The following is a 26,165-nucleotide window of genomic DNA, read 5'->3' on the forward strand; positions in this document are numbered from 1 at the left end:
AGCCAATACCCAACATCATGCCTAGGAACACAGGACTAAGCAACAAAATTCATTTCAAGTGAAAAATTCCCTTAAATATAAACCAACTTGGACACCTGCTATTAAACTCTTTCAGAATGACCCAAAGGAGCAGAATATAATTCTCCTTTTGCAACAGGTAATGTTCAGTAGCCAGGACCGGAAGCAAGATTAATGTACAAGTTAACATACAAGTACAAGCAAGATTAATGCCTGTAGAAGCCTTTCCTGCTCAGGACAAGTGCCATTTCCATAACACACTGCTTGTGGGAAAGGGGCAGTATGATTATGAGCCTTGATCTAATTGCTGGTACAACACCACACTTCTCTTCCAGGCAGCAAATTGCCCCTTCCACCTCTGAACTTTGCTAAAATTAAGACAAAACGTATTTCTGCCACAGCTCTGTCACTCAGAAAGCAGTAATTACTAACCATCAAGAGGGGACACACAGGACAAAGCCTTGTAACAGAGATGTCAATAAACCATTCCAGTCAACCTATTTAAATTCACATAATCTCCACAGTCATCCAGGGAAACAAACAAAAGGCACTGAACTTGTACTTCCAAAAATAAACCTGCTCTGCCGGTGATAGCTACTGAATGCAGGGATACTGCAGTACTGCAGGTGACAAACAAATTACACTCACTGAAAGATTAACGAGGGGATAATGTCCAAAAATCAGTTTGACCTCCCTGAAAAATTCCCACTGAAATCAGAGAGGGTCGCCACAGCTACAGCTTTTGATGGTTTGCTCCACCTAGATCACGAGACCAGTTAAAAAGGCACCTGGTCTGCAGCAAGCACAAAGTAACTCTTCAGGCACTTATTTGCTTGTATTTTAAAGGCTACGCTAAGATCAATGCAACCTCTTCATTTTAATTCAAAACAAGATATTTTTTCTTATCTGATCCCCAAACCAAGTTACAAAAAGTCGTTTACATATTCTGGTTAGATTAGCTTGGTAACAGTTGAGATGACAAGCTAAACAACACGCACCATTTAGTACTTCCATATAATTGGGTCAATGCCTTTTAAAACTTCAGCTGTGAATGTACAGACTGACAACAAAGTGCCCAGGCAGCTGCTGCCCTCCCACTCTTTATCTATCAGGCTTCTCTCTCCCTTCTAAACCCCTCAGCTTTCAGTGACCTGAGCTGGACTGTAGCTGCTTTTACACGACTTCCAACAGAAAAGATGAAATCCTTTTCAACTCTCCAGCCCTACATCATTTTGTTTTTAAACTAATTATTACCACAAAAAGCATTTTTATTCTCCTCTGCTAATATTGACAGACACAGAAATAATTCACCTTTATTTTCACCGCTGGAGCTACTGTTGGCATCAGGTGCAGGTAACATGTCTTCAAAGCCCCAAGACACGATATGCTTCCCTCCAAGCAAACAAGAAGGTGAGCCAGGACCTCCCTCCAAAAGCAACAACCTTTAGGCATAAAACAAGGTAAGATGCATAGAGAACACCCAGAACAAATGCTACCTTCACCAGAAGTTTAGATAAGGTTTTATTTATTTTAAAGCATTTTGGTTTTCTGTCAGAGGACATAAGCTACTTTGAGGACTCACTAGCATTTTACCAAACAGATTACTGGATCCTTTTAGATTTGACTTTCTAATGTCTTCCTTCTTTAATTGAAGAAATTTCAACCTTTGCTGCAGCTTTCAAAGCCCTAAAGCATTTCCATTACACTTAAAGACATTTATCTGTAAATGCATTTATCATTTATCAGAGCCGAGGTAAAAGTGCTACAATTAGAAAAGTCACTACAGACCTGTATAACACATCAGCCACAGGCAAGGTTCCTAGATCTGTCTGTTTCTGTAACAGATGCACTGTATGAACAAAGGTTTTCAGCGACCCTCTAAAAGGATAAGAAAAACATGAATTAAAGATGTCTATTGCAACAAGACTGAAAGCACACAAACAGCAGCATCTACGTAAAATATAATATCCAGTACCATAAAGAGAGAGTAGCAAAGATATTCCATCAAGATTCTTTTCTAATTTGCATTTCTTTTCTGGTCGATTTTCATTCTTTTGTGGAGGAAGAGAAAAGAGGAAGAGAGGGTAACAGAAAGGCAGAAGGATGCTGGCTAACTGCCAGCCTAAGTCACACTGTCTTTTTGGAAGAGGACGAAGCACCATGCAGGTAGGGAGATCAGCAACCGTGTGAAAACAACACCTTCAGTAAAAGCCATACAGGCACGTAATAAAACACCTCAGGTTTACATCTAGTATAGCAGCAACTTTCAATATTTCTTGTTGCTGACTGAGCACTTCAGATATAACATGTGGGTCTTCCTGGGACTGAGGCACAGCATGTCTAAGAGCTGCTGCAGACATAACCCAGAAGTGGCTTCCTTGTGCTAAATGGAAAAGACTTAAAGCAATGAGTTTATTATCATGAGTTCAATTACTTTACTTCTGAACACAAAGATGGAAGCTCTTCCCCTTCTGAAGCGATGGATCAAAACGTATACAAGAACCAGATAGCTGTTACAGCAAAATTAAACCCAAGCAAAAATCATTTCTTATCCTGCATAGAAATACATTGCTTTAAAATTTCACCACAGTTTTTATAAACAGGTGGAGTTTGTAATTCTAATTATAGCTCGTTCATTTGCATGTTGAATTCTTTCCTTTGGAGAACTTATGAAATCCGTGTGCCAACAAAGAGGAAAACTCCTTGTTGTGTTTTGTTTTGTTTTTTTTTTTTCCCCTCCCAGAAATAGAGGTATTTAAAATATATATACTTTACAGTTTCTGTTTTAAAGCTCAGGGTATCAGGAAAAAAAAGCCATCTTCTGGAAGAAGTGCTAGCTTTATGTGCAGGCACAGCAGCCTAGCTAAAACCAAGAATCCTGACAGTGCCTTAGCTATGGCAATAGCTGCTTGTGAATCGAGTTCTTCAGAAGCACAACTGCTGAACTGCAGAGGTCCCTCCCAAGCGCTCTGCCAAAAGCAGCCTTCTGCTTTCTGTCACACACGGCCAGCCATGGGTCCTTAACTCTAACAGCCGCCATCTCCTCACCCACCTCCAAAGGTGGTTACCTTTTCCCCACTGCCATTTTCAGCTGCGTGCTCTCACAGATCAACCTCAGCTTGAGGAAAACTGACGCTGAATACTTCAAAGCACCTCAATTAATTATTTAAATCCATATTCACCCTGCTGTTTTATTCTTAGTAACTCAAAACACAAGATTGCAGCCAGGAATCTCAATAATCATCTCATTTTGAAGGCTTTCTGTTGATAAGGCACCCAACGCACAACATACATATTTAAAGGAAAAATGCAGGGCTTTCGCAGGTAAACAAAGCACGTCAGATGCTGCATCTCCACAAGCAGCACAAGAGAGATTTGCAAAGGAAATACCAAATCAACTTCCATTTCCAAAGCACTATTGGAAATTCAGCTTTTACAAATTCAACCAAAAACAAACATGCTGTAATTCCTGAAAACTGACATCTGGGGGGAAAAATATATATACACATATCTACATACATATGTATGTACTCTGTATACAAAATCCAAATCCAAGTTACTAAGTATTTTTTCAAGCCTTTAGATAAGGCAGTTGCCAGTGCAAAACAATTTGCCACACAAAGTAAATTTCTTCATTACAGCAAGTACACTAGAAATAAAGTATTTTTCATTTGAAGAAACACTTTTTTTTTTTCCCCAAAGCAAGCTGTGACAGCTCCTGAGAACTTCAACATCTTAAATCAGAGTTAAACTTGACAGACAGGGCTGCAATCTCAGAAACATTAAACATGAAGGCCGAGATTGCTGTGCAAGAGCTAAATGCTGCAGTCCTGTCCCCCTCCCCAAGTCCAAACCAATAAAAAGAGGGAATCTGTATTAAAAGCTGTGATGGCCATTTTGTCCTAAATGCTAAACACAGACAGGACATGGGATAGTCCAAACTATACTCACTGAATTCTTCAAGGGCAACCAAAAGAAAAAACACCTCCAGATGTTTCACAAGGCAACAGTGAAATCTGTAATGAGTTGTCCTGAATCTTATCAGCAATGCTTTCTACAGCCAAAAGAAGAAAGATTCATAAGCTACAGGACTAGCAAGGCAGTACAAAGGGCAAAGGGACACAACTTTCCTCCATGACAAAACCATTTGGAACTATTCCTAGAACAGATCGTTGCAGCAGAAGCAGCACTGTGCACATTTCTAACCTAGATCATTCTGCTTGTGTGTTGAACACACAAAAAAATAAACAAGGAGTTTGCCAGTTTCACCCTTTCCATACCAGTACTTAAGTGTTAGGAAAAGACTAAAGTAAGTAGCAAATGAATGTCAACCATGCGAGCACATCAGTTTTGTTTCTCACGTTTAGGTACAAACGCTATCAATACCATCTCAACCCAGCTTCCTTACCTTGCACAAGCCAAGGCAACTAGGGCAGCAGCAGCATTTTCCTTTTGCTTATAGGGAATCTGGTGACCTGAAGCAGAAGTTTCTTCCAACCACGAGCACAGCAAAGACTCTATCCCATTGAGACAGTCAGCCGGCTCCTTAGTCAAGCTCAAAGGCTGGCAGTCTCGAAGGCAATTCAATAGCACCTCAGCGGTTATGTTACAGAGAGAAGGGTCTGTTCTACTTTGAGACTGGATGAGGGGAAAAACCAGCAGAAGCCCCATTCGTGAAGTAAAGGGCGCCTGCTCAGGCTGCTGTAACAAGCCTTGACGTTTGAGTAAGGCCAGTGCTTCTTCATCCCCCGAGCTCTCCCGGTCGTGCTGCTCCTCCAGTGCCAGCTGCCGCTGGGCGTTCCAGAGTCCTCGCAGGGCGTTCAGGCGGTACTCCAGCAGCCGAGCGTAAGCATTGCTCTGGTTTCCACACACAGACCGCAAGCGCTCAGCTAGCTCTGTCGGGTTCTTGGTCTCAAACGTAAGGATCTGAAAGGAAGAGGATGATATTTACACAGGTTTTCTTTTTCTGAAAGACAAACAACGCGTGCCTACAGAGGACAGCTGATCTGGACAGCACACTGTGACGGACCGAGGGATTTTTGGGGTGTGTGAATAAACCAAACTGGAGGCCAAAGAGCAGGGAAGTGGCATGCAGCCTGTTACTGCTGAGGCAGCACTGCCACTGAAGGCCAGGATTCAATTGTGATGCTGAAACAGTACAGATTTTAAACAAAAACACGTACGGAATATCTCAGAGCTCCACTGCCATACATTTGTCATGATTTTTTAATTTTTTTTTTAATTGAGGCAATTCTGCTGAGAAATTCAGGACTGAGTGATGATGTTTAAAGCCCCTCTATGAAAAATAGCTGTCAATACTGTTACAATGTTCTGTAATAAGAATCTGAACATTTTAGTTCCAGGACTTTCCAAATCAAAACACCATCAGTTCTCTAAAACAAACAAACAGTTTTGTTGTGTGCTCTCCCCTCCTTGTTTTCCCCCCTCCTCACTTTTATCATATTGCATTAAGCAATCTTTTTCAAAATATTTCTAGTTGCTGCCATAGCTTAAAACCTGGAAGCCCCCTCTCCTCATCATTTCAGACAGAAGAAAGAGGCCTTCCTGGCACTTCTGAGCAAAACAGGAGACAAAGCTGCAACAGAAGATAAGTAAACCATGACAGAAAGAAACATATTTATGGGTTAGTGCCTGGCCTGGTACTTGAGCTCACAATTCAAGGTAATTTACAGACAACATCTCCCTTTACAACAGCTGAGATCAGCAAAGCCACTTAAGCTCTGGTAACCTCAAGGAAAGCAACGAGCTCCACACTTCCTGATACTTCGGATTCAAGGTCCAAAGGGCTTCTGCCTGCACACCACACTGCTCTCATCCACGCTGCTCAGCCCGTTTTCAAGCTATAAATCCATCCTACCCCCATCCCATTCCCTTTTTTAAAAAAACAAAACAAAAATGTTAATAGATGCAACAAACAATTCCGTGCAGGCTTTTTGTTTAACATTATTACTATTTTATTGTAGACAGAAGCTGTATGGAATATGAAACATATTTATGACTAACTGTAGAATTTTGAACAGCTTGGTAGAACACTTCAGGACAAATCACATCTGCCATGTCTACCAGCACCCCTACTACAGTCAATGAAGAAGCTTTTCAGTACAACCCAAACGCTCCCCACTACAGACATGGAAAGTTCCCTTTAAAGAGCAATTCACATAATAATTACACTTCAGTAGATGTTAGGACTAAGCTTCTTAAAACCCAAGAATCTCTTTTTATTAATTTCTTCAAAGAGATTAAGAATATTAATTCCTAAATCACATATATTTAAAATAACTACCTCCCATTAATTTGTGCTTTCTATTGTCTCCAAATTAAGCTGAATTACTTTCTGTTATAGATGCAATTACACTCTAAAGCAGTTTGCTTCTGACTTCCTTGAACTGTACTATGTAGGTGATGGATCCCCAACTAAGCAATAATAAACTACAGCAGTGGAGGAAAAAGGAATCAACATTTTCAGCTAGAAGAAATGCTGACAAGGTCTGTGCCCTCAGCTGTACTAGCAGCAGAGACACCACAAAAGACAAGTTGCTATGCTGGCCTTCCCTTTAGATTGTCCCTTTAGATTGCAATAAGCACTATGGCTAGGAATTAGCAGAGTTTGCCTTTGTCTTCCCCTCCTTTCCACAGACACAAAACCCCACAGTCCATGCCAGGTTGCATTTCTTAGCTCAGGCGCAACATTTGAAGCCATTCTAACCCACCGTATTGGCAGAGGTGAGTGCTTAAAGCTACCTGCAAAAAGAGCTTTGAGACCAAATTTTCACACTGACTGGCAGCAACAAACAGCCTGAGAACTTCCAGGGTCCAGATGTACTCCTTAAGATCTTGCTACGCACCACAAAACCACCTGACCTGACACTGACAGAGCTTCAGCTGCCCTGTGCCACACACACGGCTTCCCCTTGCAGTCTGAAGGCTTCACAACAGACTCACAACCTTTTGATGAGGTTTCCTCAGCCCACTGACTACTTTTCTCACATCTCCAGGCAAAGCTTGTTATCCTGAAGCCTATTTGAAGTCAAAGCAGATTAAAGCAAAATGCAAGAAGAAAACAAATAAACGTTCATGAATTCCAAAGCAGACAACAACTACCCGTGCTTAGAAAAGAAACAGAAAATCTGTTCTAAAATAATTCACAGGAAGAATAAGAACAGAAAAGTCTCTCCCATCCTTTCCCCAGCTGACTTACTCAGACCTCACTGGCACACGGTTGCCATTCCAAATACCTTCAGCCCCAGGCTGTACCCGCTGGAGGCCGCCTTCTGGCTATAGAAGCTGGTGCACTCTGCCAAACCTCCCTTTTTCACCCCTCCAGCAAAACTTAATCCTTCTGCCCCAGATTAGCTTATTTTCTTCCTACCCAGGAGCCTAACTGACCACTCTTTGTTAAAACAAGCACAGTCATTCTCCTACAGACACACGCCTGTTACACCTTGGACCTACATTTGCCTATACAGCACTTGGGAAGACCGCAGATGCAAACAGACCCCAAAAACCGGCACAGCACAAGCAGTCACCTGGACCTGCAGGTGACAGAGTATGAACATCAGGGAACAAATCACTGCTTTGCCATACAGCAAGTTACCCAAGTACCCACTTACACCTCAAAAGACGGTCTCCAACAGAAAGGGAAGCTCAACAGTAACACCACCACACTGGTATCAAAAACAAATGAAAGATTTGTACTTATGTGTTAGGGTAGAGCACAAAATAAAATCTGAATGTCCAGTTTATGATCAGAACAAGTGAAAGAAAACTTAAATAGCTACACTACAGAACAACACATGTCAATAGACTAAGAAAATAAGGGCACAGGAGGTGAAGGTGCTGAGTGCAAGTTAATATACCACTGCCATTGTAAGAAGACAAACACAGAATCGAGGGAAAAATAGTCTTAAGAACACTGGTAGAGCTAAAGTAGTTCATAGTTCAATTTCTGCTTTTAGATAAGACAATTCACATTTTGTTTAGCAACAATCAATAGCATTAAACAAACAAAAGAATCAACCCCATAATAGAAATGGAAAGTATAAAGAATGGTTCCTGAGGAACAACAGCAAGGAAAGTTGCAGCTTTGCAAGCTACTCTGCATACATTCAATAACCAAGATGCTAGAATTAGGGGAAGAAATAAAACAACATCAATTTTTAAGCTCCCTGTCTAAACGTGATTCTGTAAGTAGGGTAAACATCACGTTGGTACCTTTTGCAAATAAGAATTCTGCTCTTCAGTCACTTTGAAAATACAGTTACTGCACTGTGACTGTAATCATCACCTATTTAACAACTTTAAGTCGGCTTTCAGTCAGCAAAACTGCCTTGAAAAGTTTGTCTGATTTTCAAAGGCTGAGGTTTAATGGCCTGAAGTCACCCATCAACACTGCGTTACTAGAAACTTCATTGCAGCTCCTTTAATTTTGCACTAATCTTGTTCTCGTCGATTATTAAAGTTGATATAAAATATTAAATAATAAATATTTTAACAAGAAAATGGTCAACCCAGAAGTTCTGCAGTCAGTTCACTGATACCTTCTTCAACACCAAGAAGCACAGAAGGACCCACTTCAGAGGCCCAGTGACAGGCAGCTCCATTCCCACTGCATCCGATTTCTGCCCCGTTCCATCCAGGACAGAACTTCCACCAGAGACTTCTGCCCATTCTGCAGTACTTTTGTCACAGGAATTCCCTACTGCCAGGGTAAAGTGTTTCTCCACCAACTGCAAACATGAGACATCCTACAATTAAGGCAGTTAATCTACGTGAAGAGCTTTAGCCTGAGGTTTTATGACCCCATTAAGTAAATTTAGAAGTGAGCCGCCGCTAAAAAGCGGCTTTTTCCTCCAGCCAAGATCCCGGTCTCCTTATGCTGCCCCCAGTGCTGGCAGCAGTGCTTGTGCTCTCGCAGCCCCCAGCCCCTACTTTTTGGGTGGTTTTGAAGCGAGGCTTTTTTGGCTTAGACCAGATCCAGGGGGTTTCCAACAGGCAAAACAGAAAGGAACAGAATGGAAAAGAAAAAAAAAAACACCACACAGCCAGGACCAACGTGAACAAGGACTCCTTCCAGCAGCTCTGCCAGCACTTCTTACAGCGAGTCTCAGGCTGAGCTGCTGCTTTCGTTCTGCTGTGCATGGAACTGATGAGCAATGAAGCTGCACACACCAAGCTGTATTTTTCTCCTAATGGTATAAAAGCTGCCGCTTACAATATATACATCCTAAACAGCATTTAATTATTTCCCTGCATAATTAAACTAGCTGAATTTCGCACACGAAGAGAGCAACTCTTTGAAGACAGCAGTATGTTTGCTGTATCAATTACACACATAACATCCCCTGAGCATTAAATAAGCATCACCCCCATCTCACAGAAGGAACAAACATCAAGAAAGACAGAGAAACGTGGAAATCATAAGATATTCAAAAAAGGCAGGAAAAAAAGTTAACTGCATTACTTTCACTACCATGTAACAGCTATAAGGCCATTTCTCACGTGCCACAGCATTAACATAGGAAGCACTGCTTGTTTACACGGTTCTTTTAACTCCAGAAATACAAATAAAATCATATAGGGGAGAGAAAATGCCAAGATTCCTGGATTGTAACAGAAATACCACAATCAGCAGTTAAGGCACTCAAAGAAACTGAAACATGTATTACAAATCAACCTGCTCCCATAAACACCCCTGGATACAAACTCCAGGCCTCCGCTCTGTCACTCTGCTGCTAACAGCACTTGTGCTGACAGCAGTTTCTGCAGACACACAGTAGGAAGCCATCTTCATGAAAACACTGCCTTCATTTCTTTTAAAACATTTTCCCAAGCCCTCTATAGGCTTCTTGTTTGATATGCTGAATGTTCAGAAGATATTTATACATGCACAAACATTTTCAGCCTGGTGTTTCAGATACTGAAATGTAGTTTCTCAGGTGCTACCCCGTACTTACATCATGCAGTTGGAAACTGTACCACAAGGATGCACCTTCCATTCGAAAAACAGAAGTTTCAAGCCTGTTCCAATTATTTTTTATCTTTTGCTGCATCACCTTGTTCAAGGATTCTATTGATCCCTCATCTTGCACATAGCAGCACAGCTTTTTCACTCAGCTAAAAGCACAAACTATTCTCCCCTGTGAAAGCACTGGAAGCCTAACTGTGCTCTGAAATAAGCACTAAGGAAACCCAGCTCTTACCACATACACAGCAACGTACCAAACCTTCTTTCTGTTCCTTGGTATCTGAGATGAATCAGAGCACAGGCAAACCATAAACAAAACCTGTAGAGTAAAGCAACATTTCTTTATTTGTTCATTAAAACACTTATGTGCCTCTTATTTAATTAGATTAAAATGTCAGATAAAGAAAAATCTTTGTCATTTAAGCAGCTGAGAGCACACTGAAATAATTAGCTACAATTTGTAAGAAGCACTAAATTTGAGAAAATATGTTTGCAGAATTTTCTTTCAGAGAATATTTTCTAATATTTCTCTACCAGGAAAAATAAAGCAACTCGAACAAACAAACAAAAAGGCAGAGCGGTCTATATTGCAGGAAGTTTGAATAAATTCACACAGGCCATAATAACTGATAACAAAACCAGCAACTCTGCCAGAGATTAAATCACACAAAATTGGTGGTTTATACAACGATAATCTGATGAAAGGAAGCTTGGAAGGAAAGTGAACAACATTTCAGAGTCCTCTCAGGCAGTAAGCAAGAGACGTACAGCGATACCTACAAGAAAATGATTCACTCCTCCACAAAAGCAGCAGCCAAGGCTCACATGTGCAGGGCTATCTGCCCTTGCAGACCTAACTCCAAGACCCAGCCATTGGTGTCACACTGAAAGCTATGAATGCTCTCAGAGGATCACTGAAGCATTTGAAGGGGTGGCCGCCAGAGGCAGGGCTGGGAGCACGGCGGCTCCCCGGGAAGAGACCATAACCCCAAGAAGGGTCACCCCTCTGTACAAAGGCAATTGTTCGTGCTGACACTGGAGGGTTTTAGTTGTCAGAAGGGAAGCTTGTAGATGCAAGCAGGGTCACAGCCAGAAAGATTTGGGAAGCACTGACCTAGATAATTACAGAGAATTACCCTCTCATTCAGAAGTGAAAATGTTTCTGCCAGCCCATGAGCAAAGTGGGTGAAAGTTCCAAGTTTAGCAGATACGTCCAAGTTATCATTGTCACATCCTGCTTGAATACTGCTGGACTTGCCCCCACACAGCTAGCCCAGACAGAAGAAGGAACACCATCTTTATTTTCACACTTATACGTAAGTGATGATACGTATGAGCAGCACAGTGACAACCACCCAGTGGCATCTCACATTCTGTCCTACACTAATGGAGTTGACAGGAACCAAACTTTGAGATGAGGACAGAAATACACGATCCAGACAGCTACAGACACTGCAAGTGCTGCTCCTACCTCACGTAGAACAAAGAACAGAAACCAGATACCAAAACGACTCCTATTTACATTAAGCTGGTAAGTAAAATGGGGTATACAGGTCACAGAAGTGGAGTGGCACATTAAGGTATTCCACTTCATACTGCGGCTACGTATTAAAGATTTGTCTTTCTTCCCACCTACTTCTTCGCAAAAAAAATAACTGAAGCGATCACCAGTTAAGCTGAAAAATCATTGATGCTGTGTATTTAAAACTAATGGAAACACCAGATAGAAGTCTGAAGATCAGGAACAAGTCTTCTTTAAATGGCAGGATGACAATGGTAATGTTCGCCAACCCAGTGAAACCGTCTAAAAACAAGTGAAGGCTGTTCACCATTTTGTTGTAGTCTGTGTGTTCAATGGCATTCTTATTACATTGCCAAGGGTCACAACAGCAATTTGTATTGCTGGCTTTCTCATAAGACGTAGCACATTGCCTCTTGGCACAACAGCAGACTAAGCTACGCGGCTGAAAGGACCACTGCCTTCAGACAGCCCGTGCTGGGGTTACTGGCGCCGTGAAAGAAATTGACTGGGAGGACTCCTGAAGTGCTGTAGTTTCCATTGCAGCACATGAAGGAACAGCTCACCTTCCATTAAGCTGTCCCTCCTGACAGGCAGAGATGGGGCAAAGTGTCCTGGCAACCTCCCAGCTGTTGGTAAGGAAGGATGTCTCCAAGAAGCAGATCTCACGCACTTCGAAAGTAATTCCTCAGTACAAAGGGCACAAAGGCCTGCACAACTAGTAACTAACCTAGCTCTCTTCCTGACTAGATCTGATTGGAAAACCCACACAAGCAGCAGCTTTTGTATGCACGTCATTATAATCTATTGATATTTAAAACACATATATACACATCAATATTAAAAATATACTTATCCCTTTTAGTGTTGGCAGTTTATCATCTTTGCAAATATGTTGATAATCTAAAAATACAGTATACGCCATTTATGCTCCGTAGAAATTAAAAATAAGAAATTAATGACCAAAACTGAATGGTATCCCTAGAACAAGTTACTTTCATGCCGAGGAGAAGGTTAACACTCTTAAAATACTGTTATGGGAGAAGAAAATATGTATACATACATACAAATACATACATGCATGCACAGGTACACAGATATTAAGAAAAAGACAATGTGGAAGTTAGAACAACAGGTCTAAATGTTCATAAAGCTTTTTTGGTAGGACGCCAAACAAGACCTTAGAACAGAAGGACAAAGGAAACATGTGCAAATACACTGACATTACTCACCAATACGCTCTTAGAGGAATTTTTAAGCAAAAACAGACCATAATGTTACTTCCAAAATAAAAAAAAGTGTCGATTTACATGTTAAATATTTTTTTAATTAAGCACTTCATATGGAAGAGTCAATCAGGGTTCACAGTGTCACTGACAAAGCACAAAGAGTGCACTAAAGAAGTTTAGTAATCAAAGCAGCAGCTGCAGCATCTCCCACCCTCGTCCCATCACATATCCCCAGAGGCTTCCAGTTACTTTGTTTTCAAATATATTTATTACAAAGCAACCAGGAGCAGAAACAGTGCAAAAGTGCCATTCAGTGTATCAGCTGACCGTACGACCACATTTCTTCAACAAGATGCATGCACCTATTTCCACAAAATGGCTCCTCAAAGCCATTCCAATTTACCAAGGTAGCCCTTTATTTAAAAGGCTCACACACAAAAAAGTTATGAGCAAATTAATTTACATGACTTGAAATTTCAAATCTTTTTTTTTCTTTTTTTAAACACCCCACCCACCCACACTGCCTAAAAACTACAACCATCTCACAAACAAGAACTGAAAATTCAGTCTCTTGTGGTCAGCTATCCTTTCAGTGAAAGGAAATTAAATGCTTAAGGCTATATATAAAAATGAAGACTATAGCAAAAAGGGATGTTTATTTATTTTAAAGTTCTACGCTGCAAACATGGTTAACAAAGCAACAAAAAAAAAAAATCAGGAACAGAAAAAATGGTGTGAATCATTGGCACTGGATTGCTGAAAGACTCACAGAAGTGCCTGAAGGACAGGACAGTCTTTTCCTCACCTGAACAAAAAACTGCCCAGTCCAAAGCGTTTGTCCAGTTCCATGGAAGAATACATTTCCAGCTCGTTAGATCTTACAAAACTGTTTGTTTTTAATGTGTATCCTCCTTCATCACCACATGGCACTGAGAATGCTGTGAGTGCATGTTTTCCCTCACACATTTATTGGACTTGATGGTGTTTCTAGAAATACGTAACAGAACCAAAACGCATTCTTGAATTCAAGCTGCACTGAATGCCAGAGCGGACAAGGGAGAACCATCTCACATTTATGCTCAGAGCTGTCATCCACCTCAGAAATCCAACCGTTCATGTGATATTTGCCAACATCCATTTCACGGGAGCAGCTCCTGCTCCCACCCCCATCTCCACATCACACAGAGCACAAAACGCTCTCTCAGCAGGAAATCTCTCCCCCTCGATAAGGCAGTAGGAAGTTTTCCTAAAGGCCTTAAAGACTCCACGTCACGGCTCCAACAATGACGCTGCCGGGACCGAATCCTCCAGCCTGGTTTTGGGCTTTCTGGGAAGCAGCCAAAGGGCTTGGAGGCCTCAGGGCAACCCAGCACAGCACAGAGACAGAGCTGCTGTCGAACCATCCCCTCCTGGTTCCTCTGACAAAGACCCTGTGTCATTGCGAGCCACAGCGCTGGAGAGGAGGGCGGGGTGAAAGGAGAGAAGGGAGGCACACAGGGAGCAAATGCAGCCTGCAGAAGAGATGCAGCCTACAATCCGTGACATTCAGCCCTCCGCTGTCTCCTCAGGAGATAAAACTGCCGTATAATTTGCCACCGCCAAGGCGGAAAGCTGGGAGGAAAATACCAGCTGCTCTCCCGCATCTTGAACAGCGATGGCTGGCAGCAGCCTAAACGCAGCCCCAGGACATCCCAGCACCACACTATTGTAAAACAGGTTAATCGCAACAGCAGAAAGACTCAAAACCGTAAATAAAAACAACAGAGCCGAAGGCCGCCTCAAAAACACGCAAGCACGGTTCAAACGATTTCCCCATCCAGGAGACGCTTCACCCTCCATCTTCAGCGCCGCCGTCCTCCTGCCCAGCTCCGCTTTCACCATTACTCGCAATAAATCCGTCAGGCCTCGGTGCCAGGAGGCTGCCGGCCCCGCAGCACCCGCAGCACCTACCGCCCCGCCACCCCTCTCAGCTGGGGACCCCACCTCACCTCCAGCTCGGTGTCCCCGGGCTCCGCCACCCCGACGATCTCGCTGGGCAGCTCGGCCAGGTCGGTGACCCGGATCAGCCCGTCGTGCAGGAAGATGGTCTCCTCCTTCACCGACAGCCACTGCGCCGAGTCGCCGGCCGCCGCCGCCGCCGCCGAAGCGGCCGCCGGTGAGCCCATGGCGCGGGCGGCGCTGGGGCTCCGTAGGGCTGAGGGGAGGCGGCCGCCGCTACCCCCCCATGGCGGGGGCAGGGCGGGGGCAGGGGGATCCCCGGCGGACAGCCGGAGCGCGGTAGGGAGCAGCGAGGCGCGGCGCGTTGCCACCGCGGCGCCAGCGGGCCGGGGAGCGCCGGGAGCCGCCGTGCCCGCCCGCCGCCACCGCGTCCCGCTCCCTCCTCACACACACAGGTGACAGCGCGACGCCATGTTGGGGGCTGAGGCGGGCCCGGCATGCACCGCGCGGGGAACAATACACCCAACCCCCCTCACCCGGCCCCGACGGGGTCCGCCCTCGGTGCCCCTCGGTGCCGCCCCGGCGCCCTGCACCCCGCCCTCGGGGGCGGCTCCCCGCAGAGCCCGTCCCCGCTGCCGCCCCGGCAGCTCCGCTCAGCGCCGCGCCCCGCCCCGCCCTCAGGGCAGCGCCCCTCGGTGTCCCTTCCCGCGCCCCGCCCTCGGGGACGGCGCCTCCGCCCGTGCGTCGGTCCCCTCAGTGGCGGGGAGGATGGCCGCCCCTCAGTCCCGCGCGTTATTACCGCTCTCCTCACTGATGCCGCTCCCGCAGCGCTGCCCCTCAGAATTCCACCCCTCAGAGTTTCCCTCGCTGCCCAGAGCCCCCCGAGCCCCGGAGGACGCGTGAGCAGCCCTCCAACCCGTTTATCTGTGTGGTGAACGTGGCAGTGGGTGCCAAGGAAACGCTGCAGTACATGTGGAGAATAGGAGACGTAAAGGAAAATGGACCTTTCTTCCCTCATTTGGGCACCATTGTGTGACCTGCCCTATTTCCATCACTGATTTCATACCCTTGGGCTCAGACCTTCAGCCCAAGACAAAATGCTGTCTGGCGTGGAAGTGTGAATGAAACAAAGGTGTGGAACTGAATTCCTCCATGTGGAAAAAATGGTGCCCGCTGATATTCATTGATGTTTACGGAGACCCAACAGTAAATGTGAGCACAGTGAGGGGTGAGTGGTGCTTTTATGGATCACCTCTGCTGGTGCAGATTTGTATGAGCGTGACGTTGTTCATCGTTGCCAAAAATGCACAGCTAATGGTGCTGACTATGTTGAAAAATCATGTTCTGTAGCTGAGAATGTGCTCTACCCGTGTTATTCTGCTCTTAATCATTTCCATAATAATAATGAAGAGGCATTTCTTTTGGAGCAACCTACGTCGCTTTGCACTGGAGAGTCTCGTTTCTGAACGGGGAGATTTGGTATCAAAGGCTTTTGTAAGAGAGAAAGAGACTGTGGTGGGCATGTGTTCTTTTCAGTCAAGGCACGACACGCAGAACCATGGCTGCAGACGAACGTACCCACAGCCATGAAATCCGCCCCATCCTCTCCCAGGAGCCCTCTGAGCACTCAGAATGCTGAGGTCTGAAGATCTGGTGGCAGGTGGGACATGGCAGCTGAGTGCTGGCTGGTGAGATAAGCTGTGCTCGCAAGGTCTCCTCAGAGGAATAGGAAAGCTGCTGAGCTCAGATTAGTCACAATATTTCACCACGAGATAATGACTAGTGGTGTTGTTTTGTTACCAGAGTAGGAGTTTTATATTGTTTTCATTCATTCATATGAGACAAGAATAGAGAAAGAAAAAGTGTATACACATATAACTGGCACACTGGAAAAAAATCTCTCTTTAAATTTTCTAATACTATAATGGTAGCACTTGGTACATCTACTGCAAAATCAATACAGACAGCAGAGCTGGGAGTAAAACAAGATGTTCAATGGCAACACTCACACCAGAGAGGCTTGTCAACAGGAAGGATTTGCCATGTTTTCTAGAGGTAGACAGATTTTGGGTACATCTGTTGTTCTGGGTAACCTCAGGCTGAAAATTCTTTGTTTCCAGCTCTCACATGCTCCTTCCAGGGCTTTATGGACTGCTTTACCCCAGAGGAATAGGGTTGTCACAGCAGCTCCTACATGGAGAAGCAGGGTTTGATATAGCTGTCGATTCAGTCTACTAATTGCTTTGAAATACAAACCAAGGTCTTGTTTTTGAAGAAAGAGCTGACTCAGAGCTACAAGAGAGGTATGGGTAACTCTGGATGCACTCATGCTGGGCTAAGTGCAGAGAGAGGTGTGGGGCTGAATTATACACCAGCCAGAGGCTGTGCTTTGTCATTGGTCTGGGCTTGGCAAACCTCTTAGGGCACAGCCCGGCGTTGTGTGTCAGGTCAGTAACCTGAGCTGCTCCTGAGAGACAAGCAGGCCGCTTCACTGTGAGCTGGGGATGATGCCTGCATTCCAGAAATCTCTTTTCATATTCTTTTTTTTATGGGAAGACATTCCAGAGTGAACTTCTGTTCACTGTTCCACAGATCTTTGTTTGAGGGTTGTTTTTTGTTGTTGTTTTTTTTTTCCTCCTGAATTTTGAAGTATTTGATCTGACAATTTGAAGCGAAATACCAGTTATTGAATTTATCTAGTGCCAGGTCTTGGGGAGACCTGAGAGCTGCCTTTCAGTGCCTGAAGGGGGGTTATAAGAAAGAAGGAGATGGGCTCTTTAGCAACCTGTGTGATAGGACAAAGGGAAATGGTTTCAAACTAAGAGAAGGGAAATTTAGATTGGATATAAGGAATAAGTTTTTACAGTAAGGGTAGTGAGGCACTGGCATGCTCTATGATAACGTTGAGAATTGTGTCCTGCCCTGCCTCAGCATGGTTTAGTGAAATAATCACTGGTAAATGTAAGATTTACATGCCCACCACTGTATGATGTATGAGCTTACATAGCAAGGAGTGCTGACAGAGCTTTATAGATGAAATGTTCAGTACTAAGGCCGTGGTTGTGTAATGAATTCTGTGAATCTAATACTGTTTGCCTGGCATCTGGTGCAGAAAATCTTGTATAATCTAGTGAAAAGAAATATTATTTTTGTTCTGGGTGTCACCAGAAAATGTCAGCCACTGTAACTTCGATGTGGCATTCAGAGGCGTACTGCAATGACTACAAAGAAGACTTGTACTACATTACAGGAGATGATATGACTTAGAAAAAGACAAGAATAGCTTTGTGACATAAATCCTTGAGGTGAAGAAATGAAATCCTTGACTTGTAAACAGGTTTGTACAGAAAATCAGTTGTTTGCTTTAATTATTTTTCAAGCAGATGAGTCAACAGTCTGCAGCTGGGTCTGGTTGGAGGAACACTACCAGGGCACTCAATTTGGTACATTAACAGTGGTCACTGAAGGAGACTGACTGATGGCAAAGTAGGATTGACGAGGGAAATACAAAAAAAACGAGTGAGGACAATTTTAATGTATGAAAAATGAGTATGACTTACCTAGCTCACAAACAGCCTGGACATGAAACAATTGTAAATTACAGAATCATAATCACAATGCTAGAAGGTTTTCTTAGAAATCACGTAATCCACTGCTATGACCTACGCTGTGATTACAGGATTTGTGACACATTGTTGTCCCATCCAAAGTCAAGAGTCCGACTGCAGTCTTCTACCGTTCAATTGTAATTACTTTTAGGGAGTTTCCCGATCCTTAATTGAATTTCTGCTACTGTAATTGAAGCCTTCTTGTTTTGTTCCAGCAGCTGAAGGCACGGAGAACATTTCTGATTTTAACATCAGTGATGCCTTATGGTGGGAAGCATTTAAATGCTGCCCATCACTGAGGAAGAGTGACTGAGAGCTGAACAGATCCCTTCGCGGTTGTCCTGAATTTCTGAATCTGTAATGTCTCAGAAGACTCATTATTAATACCCCAAAATAGGTAGGTTTTAAATACAGCTATTCGGTACTGCTTTACAATTCAACCTCCCTCAAAACTGGTGCAACAAAATGAGGAAAAAAGTAAGTGAAAAAAAGTCTGCCACAGTATTCTGTTTAACGCTGTAAAAATACAGATGTGACAACGTGGATTTATGTAATTCATACAAATTATTACAATGGCCAGTTTCTAAAGCATTTTTCAGTGCATGTAATATTAAACTGCCCAAATCCTGAAGAGTTTGACTGAGATCTGAGGATTTTAACATCAATTTTATGAATCAATTACAAAAATGCCATTTTTTTGGACCAGTGTAGGTTTCAGGAGCTGTGGTGTTTTCTTCCTTTCGCAGAAGGGAGGAGGACCATTATGCTGTCATAATGCTCGAAGTGGTCTGCAGAGAGGAACGGCTAATTCTTAGACACAAAGCCAAAATACACCGTTCACTGGAAGTTTATCTAGCTTAGTATTTACTGCTTATTCTACATCAAGTTTTATATAAAACTCTTGGAACAAAAAGTGTTTCAGTTCTCAAGGAATAGAGTTTCTACATTTGTATTTCAATTATTTAATTTTCCATGCAAATTGGTTGAAATATTAATTCTTCAAATCTCTGTGTTTGAGAATTATTCACTGACAACAAGAGAGAATTCCATTTACTGATGCAGCAACAGCTTTTATTACAAGGAGCGTTTCCTTGTTACTCAGAGCTGTCCTTTGTCCCATGGCAGACATCTAAAATGTTGGTTTTTTGTGTGTATTCAAAGACATCAGTTTTAATTTTTGCAAAATTAATACAAGTTCCACTTGCAGTCACAGGCTGATATTGTAATTTTGAATCTTGGATAGTCAACAAATAGGAATGGAACAGCTAAAGAGAGAGCTTTAAGATATTTAAATTCAGTATCTTTTCCTTCTCTGCATTAAGCAGCATGAACACAAACTGTTTTACTTCACATCGTATTTTCAGGGAACTTGAAATGTAAAGCCATCCTCAGTGCACTGTGCAGAAAATGAGTGCCTTAACCTCTGCTCTGGATCGTGCTGCTGTCACAGCTCTGTGCCCCTGCTCACAAACAGGATGTCACCTCCCTGGTGCTGAGTCCTGCAGGAGATGGGTGCAGCCATCTGCCAAGGTTTGTGAGTGATTCATTAGATTCCCTCAAATGCTCACTCAGCACTGATTGAAGCATGTTGTCAAACCTGCCATCAGACTTCCTGGGGGAGGAGAAGGATGTTCACATCACCAAAGTCTGATGGAAACGTGAAGCATGGAGATAGCAGCTGCATCATGAGGTGTGGAAGCACCATAGGTTGTACTTGCAGGTGCTAAGGGGGGCTCTCACTCCCTGTAGCCAGACACTCACATGCTGCCCTGGGAAGTCTCCCTCACTTGTGCTAGTGCTTTTATTGTAAAAGACTTCTTCCTTATATCCAATCTAAATCTTCCCTCTTCTAGTTTGAAACCATTTCCCTTTGTCCTATCCCAACAGATCTTGCTAAAGAGTCTGTCCCATTCTTTCTGCCCTTTCTGCCCTCTTTAGACAGTAAAAGGCACTTCTTGTTCATAACCATCTCTCCTTCCTACAGGAAATACCTTGGGAGTAAAATAAATTGTCAGTTTTCTTTCCTTTTTGGTATACCAGAAAGTCAAACTATCTAGGAAAACATAAATATCAGGCTAGCTTAATTTCATTCATCTATCTCAATCTAAATTCATCATACAGTGAGGTCAGGAATATTTTGACACTGAGAATTTAACACAGATGTAATAAATAGAGCAAAATGAAATGTATGAATGGTAAGTGGGTGGAAAGCTGGGATTTCTATTACTAGCAAGAATTTATATGTAATGCTTTTACTTATATCTGTACTTCTGTAACAGCTGTAAGCTTCATTCAAAACCAAAATCTTACTGAAATGTTTTACAGGTGCAGAACAGAACCACTTCTCTGACCATGGAGAATTGTCTGGATGGCTGAATTTGGAATCGACCTCTGCTTTTCAAGAGGTCTGTGAATGGACTGGAGAAAGCCTTGGTGAGAGCAATCGTGCAGCTTGAAAATACAGCCTGTGAGGAAGGCTTGAAAGGTTTTGGTATGTTTAACCTGGTAAGAGAAGGCAGGGAGGAGACATGGCAATGAATATGTGGAAGACTGAAGCAAAGAAAGAAGAAATAAACTGCTGGACAGAATAAAATGTTGCGAGCTTACACCCCAGCTGAAGAGACATCAGGAAGCCTTTCTCATTGCTGTGTTCAGCATGGGACTGGATCACCTCCTGATGTGGGATCTCTGCTAGCAGAGGGTTTAGCAGTGCACTAGACAAGCCAATCCTGTTGCAAAATCTATTCATCTGCCCACGACTAGATAGCAATGTTGAGAATAACATCCACAACTCATTACATTTCATTCTTCTAAAAGTAAGTTGCCTTCCATGAGCACACCTGCAAATAAGGTACAACTTGCAAGGATGTTAGAAAATAGTGACTAGACTGTCTACAACAACAGGGCACAAAAGAAAGAGCCAAAACAGGATTTTAAATGAGGAGTTTAAATGAGATGATTTTTGTACATTTGTCTTCTATTTGAAATTCACAGATCAGTTCCAAAATCCTGTGAAGTCTTAATTAGCAGGTTTTTGCAGGCACTGCAGCTCTAACTACCCTTTTTCCTAAGAAAAGGAACCCAGGTCAGTGAATCCCTGGCCTGAGAAAATGCTGTTCACTGTACTAATTTTCTCTTCAATGGTGACAGGCATTCAAAACAAACTAAAATTGAAAGCTACTAATTGAGAACTGAATCCACACAGTGCAAATCGGAATGCCTTCTCTGAGGAGAGCAATTTTGCTCTCTGCGTGGTGTTGTTTTGCAGCTGTAAGTGCCCAGAACTCCAAAGATGCTCTTCCCTTGGTGTCTGCCTCCCCTTTCTCTCTTTCTGTTATTTTCAGTATCTCTTTCCTATATTTTCCAGCCAATAATCTACTTTTAAAAGAAGAGTAAGAACTGTTATGCAACAGTCACAGCAGTGAGCAACTTGATGGGATATAAATGAGGGAGATGATTAAAAAAAGGTACAGATTTCTACTGTGTGGTTTTGTTGTTTTTTTTTTAGTGAGGGGACATTGCTGATTTCTGAGAGGTGCAAGCTTTGCTCTGCTCACTATGACTCACCTGTTTTTCCCTCTGTTTCTTACAGCCAGATGGCATAAACCAGTGAAGGCCAAATAATTCATCATTCCACAGACTTGCAATGGACTGGCCCCCAGATGAGGCCTGGAATGTTGGAAGTCTCTTCATGCTGCTACAGGCAAGACAGTTTCTCTGTATAATTGCAGAGTTAAGTTTATAAATGCTGCAGTGGAATGAATGCCAAGCACTACTAAAATCCTGATTTTGATGGGCAATATCACTCTTTTCTGGAATTAATCCTTGACTTTAACAACATAGCTGTATTTCTTTAAAAAGAGCATCACAAGTGGCCTGCAGATAAACAGTGAAGAACGGTTAATTGCCCTTCAAGTAAAATAACTCTGTGAGCAGTCAATGGAAGAATGGAGAGCAGCATGACCTGTCAGTCATCAAAGCCAAACCAACTATTTGGAGGGCTATAGAGCATCACTGTCTTCATCAGATTATTGGTTCACAGACAGATAACATCAGCCCAACCTTTTGTATCCAAAACAGTGACCATATAATATGTGTATTGTGCTCAGTGCTCCGTTCTTCCAGACTATTGTTCCAAATGACTATGGAACTGTGCATGACACACACAAAAAAGCAATTCCTTGGGCTCGATTATCTGGTATAGCCAGGCACAGCGTGCTAGCCAGTGGAATGGCATGAAAAGCTGCAGCTCAAGATGACAGGATGGAAAGAACAATAGAAATTGTAATGGTTGTTCTTACAAATCCCCAGGAGACTGCCTGGCTCATGCTGAGACACCCTACGCAGCCACTTGTGAAATCAGGTGTCACTTCAGGTAAGCCCAACTACATCATTTTTGAAGTTGTTTGCATTATTTCCATTTTTGGATTCAAGCTGTTAACCAGTTTGGAGATTAGTGGGTTGCCTGTGTTAGAAGACAGTTGCATGATGATGCTAGGCATTGCCTCAATGAAGTCCTGTTTACTTACAAAGTATGGAAAAACATTCTTTCCAAAAGTTTGGAATTTAAAATTGGATTAAATGAGCCACACATTTTTGTGCACTGTACTTAGAGCAAAGCCAGTATTTTCACAAAAAAGCTTTCTCAACTGCAGTTTTCATTTTTCATCCTGTGTCCCCAGTGTATGTATGTTTGCTTCTTTTCTCTCACAAAATGCAAAGCTCCCCATTTCAAATGCCCTTTTTGCACTTTCTGCATTAGTCCAGAGGGAAACCATGTGGATAATGTGCAATGTACAGAAGTTTTGCCATGTGTCTGTCATTGGAATTGCTGTTGTTTCAGCTCTCTGATTCCAGAGGGGTGTTTATTTTTCATGCTTATTTTAAGGAGAACAGTCACGGTTGCCCACCAGCTTCTACAAAATTCCATGAAGCAGATCTTCACATCAGTTCAGCAGGACATTTACACCAGTAATTTGAATACTGGTTTTAACAAAACATCTGTCATGAAATACATGCATTCTTTTTAGAGCCTTCATATTAGTTTGTTCTGAAAAATAATCATCCTTCCTTACATATAAAAGACATAGACTTACTCTATAGGACTGTTTTTGCACATTTCATCTTTGTATTTTATTTCCCCATATGAAAATGAGCCTTTTGAACAACAGGATACCATGTACAGCCCTTAGTGATATCTGAAAGCCTTAATTTTAAAAACAATTACATTCCAAATGCATCTGTCAAGTGAAAAACCTCTAGATCACATAGGACTGATGAAATGGATGAAGATGTAATTGCTTCTGGTTTAGTCAGCAAGGAAATGGAGTCTCAACACCTGGCCAAAAGACTGCAGACAGCAGTCCTGTCAAAGCACCTTCACACTCCAGCCATAGCAGCTTATCTTAAGGTAGAAAACAAGCATGTCAAACCTGAAATACCAAAAGGTAACATTCTTCACAAACCTGCCACTTGAAAGTACTTTACCTTGCAATTAAGCTTCATTTTACACCAACTTCCAGAAGTGAAGCCTTTTAGACTGCCAGCCACACAGCAGCAGGAAAACTCTGTGGACTGGACTGAACCCACCAGGCTATTTCACAGAGGCAGCTCACAGGTAAAAACAGGTGCTCGTAGATCTTAAGGCATCACAACGCGTTATCAATTCCCTGAGAAACCCAATATCCCTCCCTCTTTCCTCTCGTAAGGATGCTTTATTATAATTACATATCACTTTATTAGGCAGCTGAAGCAAAGAGCACATTTGATGCTAATGAAGTGCTGCTGTGGTTGAGTCTGCCACTATTTTTGGACCTGCACATCTCCAGCACTTTTGATTGGGTGACTGAGGCTTTGGATGTCTCTAGCTTCTTCTGTGGCAGATGCTCAGTGAAAAGCAATGACTCAGCTAGCCAGGAACGCAGAACTGTTTACATGCTCAGAATGAGAAAAGCTGTGGGACAGCAAGAATGCACACAAAAGCTCTTTATTTGGTGGAAGTAGTTTTCAGGTAGCAGATGATATCTAGATTGAAAAAAAAAAACCTTCTAATACTGACACTGCTGCTCACTGGGATATCTGCACAGTTGTCATTATTCCTCTTTTCCATCCCCCACCTTAAATCACTTCAAAAAAAATGACTGATTTCACAGAACTCAGGGAAAATATTTTGGAGGTTAAGAGCAAGACAAATCACAGCTGTTCACTGGCTATTTTTCCTTATGAAAGATGAGGGTTTTGCTGTCCCCCTTTTTCTGATTTGAAGCCTGAGGAGTTGCTTGGCACAGTAAGAGCATGATTTGGTATTAACAGCTAGTGCCCCTGCTCCCACACCCCTTTGTGCTAGTTTATATCCCCAAAGGAAATACTCATTCCTCCCTCTCCCCACCTTGCAAGGCTCTCACAGGCTTGTTTAGCTCCTGGTTCACCCCCAGACAAGCAAGAGTACTGGGACAAAGGAGGCAGGAGTACCTGACAGCATTTCTCTGTACCTATGAAGACAATTAATTACATTACCAAGTCACATCCTGACAGCACATTGAGAGTCAAGAGCCTCCCTACTGAATAAACAAGACTAATGGTCTAATAGCAATTTCATGTTGATTGACACACACGTGAGGAATGTGTCAAAGTAAGTCATAATTATAGAAAAGGCTGTTGTATCTAAATGATTTGTTTCCTTAGACTAACCCACATAGCTATTTCCTTACTACAGCTTCCCCATTCCATAAGGGGGATGACTGAAACAGGAACACCTCTTAACTTTTTCCTTAGAGTGCAACTGAATCTCAGTTTGCAGACTTTGTAACATCACATGGAGCTACAGACTATACTGATCAAGGTCTGCTTTGTTTTTACCCTTTTCCCATTTAAATACCCTGTGTACAATCTTTCTTCAAGCAAGATTTCTAAGCATGTTGCTTTGCTTCCTTCAGCAGTACCAGCTAACTTACTTTAGCACTAGCACTGAGCTGCATCCAATGCTTGCATGTCTTTCTAGTTGATTTATGCTAACAGGGCCAGCCCCATTGCTGCTGTAAAATCTCACATCAATTTAAAAGCCTCTATGACCATCATCCACTGAACCACATACAACAGAAGATGCTACTCATCACAGACACTGCTCTGATGACATTGAAAAATAAAGACCATCTTCCAGGAGCAGCACAGGGCAGAACCTGGCACAGATGATCATGAAACTCACACTCAGCCAGCAGCACAGGAGTATTTGCTGCATTTGGACTAAGCTTGCTCATTGGCTCCCTCTGCTGAAGCACACTGAAATTAAATTTAATTAAAGAGGAAGATGGTGGAAGGACAATCAGTGCCTCTGTATTCTAACACCAGCCAGCATTAGCTATAGAAAGAACTACAGTCCCTGATCTATGAGAATCCAGAGCCAGGTATTGTCCACAAATCTGGACCCTGTTCCTCCCCTCAGCATGTATATGACTCCTATGTGACATACTGCAGGCTCACACCTCAGTGAGGGCTGTCTCACTCCCTTTTCTAGCCTCTTCTCATGAAGCTTGTATGAATTTGGTGAAATCTTGACTCCCTGTCAAGTTTGACCCCACTGGCTACTTTCCTCTAGGAATTAATGGGAAAACAGATGGTGCAGTTATATAAGCCTTATTTCCTGCAGAAGTCTGGCTAAGAAAGACCTCAAGCATGCCAGATTTGTTACTATGTACAGCCTCAGTTTTTGTAAGAAGGGATCTATTACTATCTAAGCATTTTCTTCCAGGTATATCTGATAACTGACCTCAACAGAGAAAGCAAGCAGATAGGATGAACTTTCTCTAGCTGCTTTCTGCCAGTTCCTAAGATTGGGAAGTTTGCTGAAACTCCCTAAGTTTCCCAGGAGA

The 26,165-nt window shown here is 42.9% G+C and overlaps 1 protein-coding gene across 2 annotated transcripts in view; it reads right to left on the bottom strand.

The window, feature by feature from the left end:
- Positions 1-14,916, bottom strand: part of HECTD4 (HECT domain E3 ubiquitin protein ligase 4) — a gene marked incomplete at both ends in the record, with an annotated part of 63,381 nt that extends 48,465 nt beyond the window's left edge. For both annotated transcript variants that reach the window (XM_079544028.1, XM_079544027.1), the window contains 4 exons: positions 1,330-1,460; positions 1,807-1,896; positions 4,427-4,944; positions 14,740-14,916. In XM_079544028.1, coding sequence (XP_079400154.1) covers positions 1,330-1,460; positions 1,807-1,896; positions 4,427-4,944; positions 14,740-14,916 — 916 coding nt within the window. The remainder of the gene's footprint in view (positions 1-1,329; positions 1,461-1,806; positions 1,897-4,426; positions 4,945-14,739) is intronic.
- Between the last annotated feature and the right edge of the window lie 11,249 nt (positions 14,917-26,165).

This window comes from Tetrao urogallus (genome assembly GCF_951394365.1).
Source record: "Tetrao urogallus genome assembly, chromosome: 17".
NCBI lineage: Eukaryota > Metazoa > Chordata > Aves > Galliformes > Phasianidae > Tetrao > Tetrao urogallus.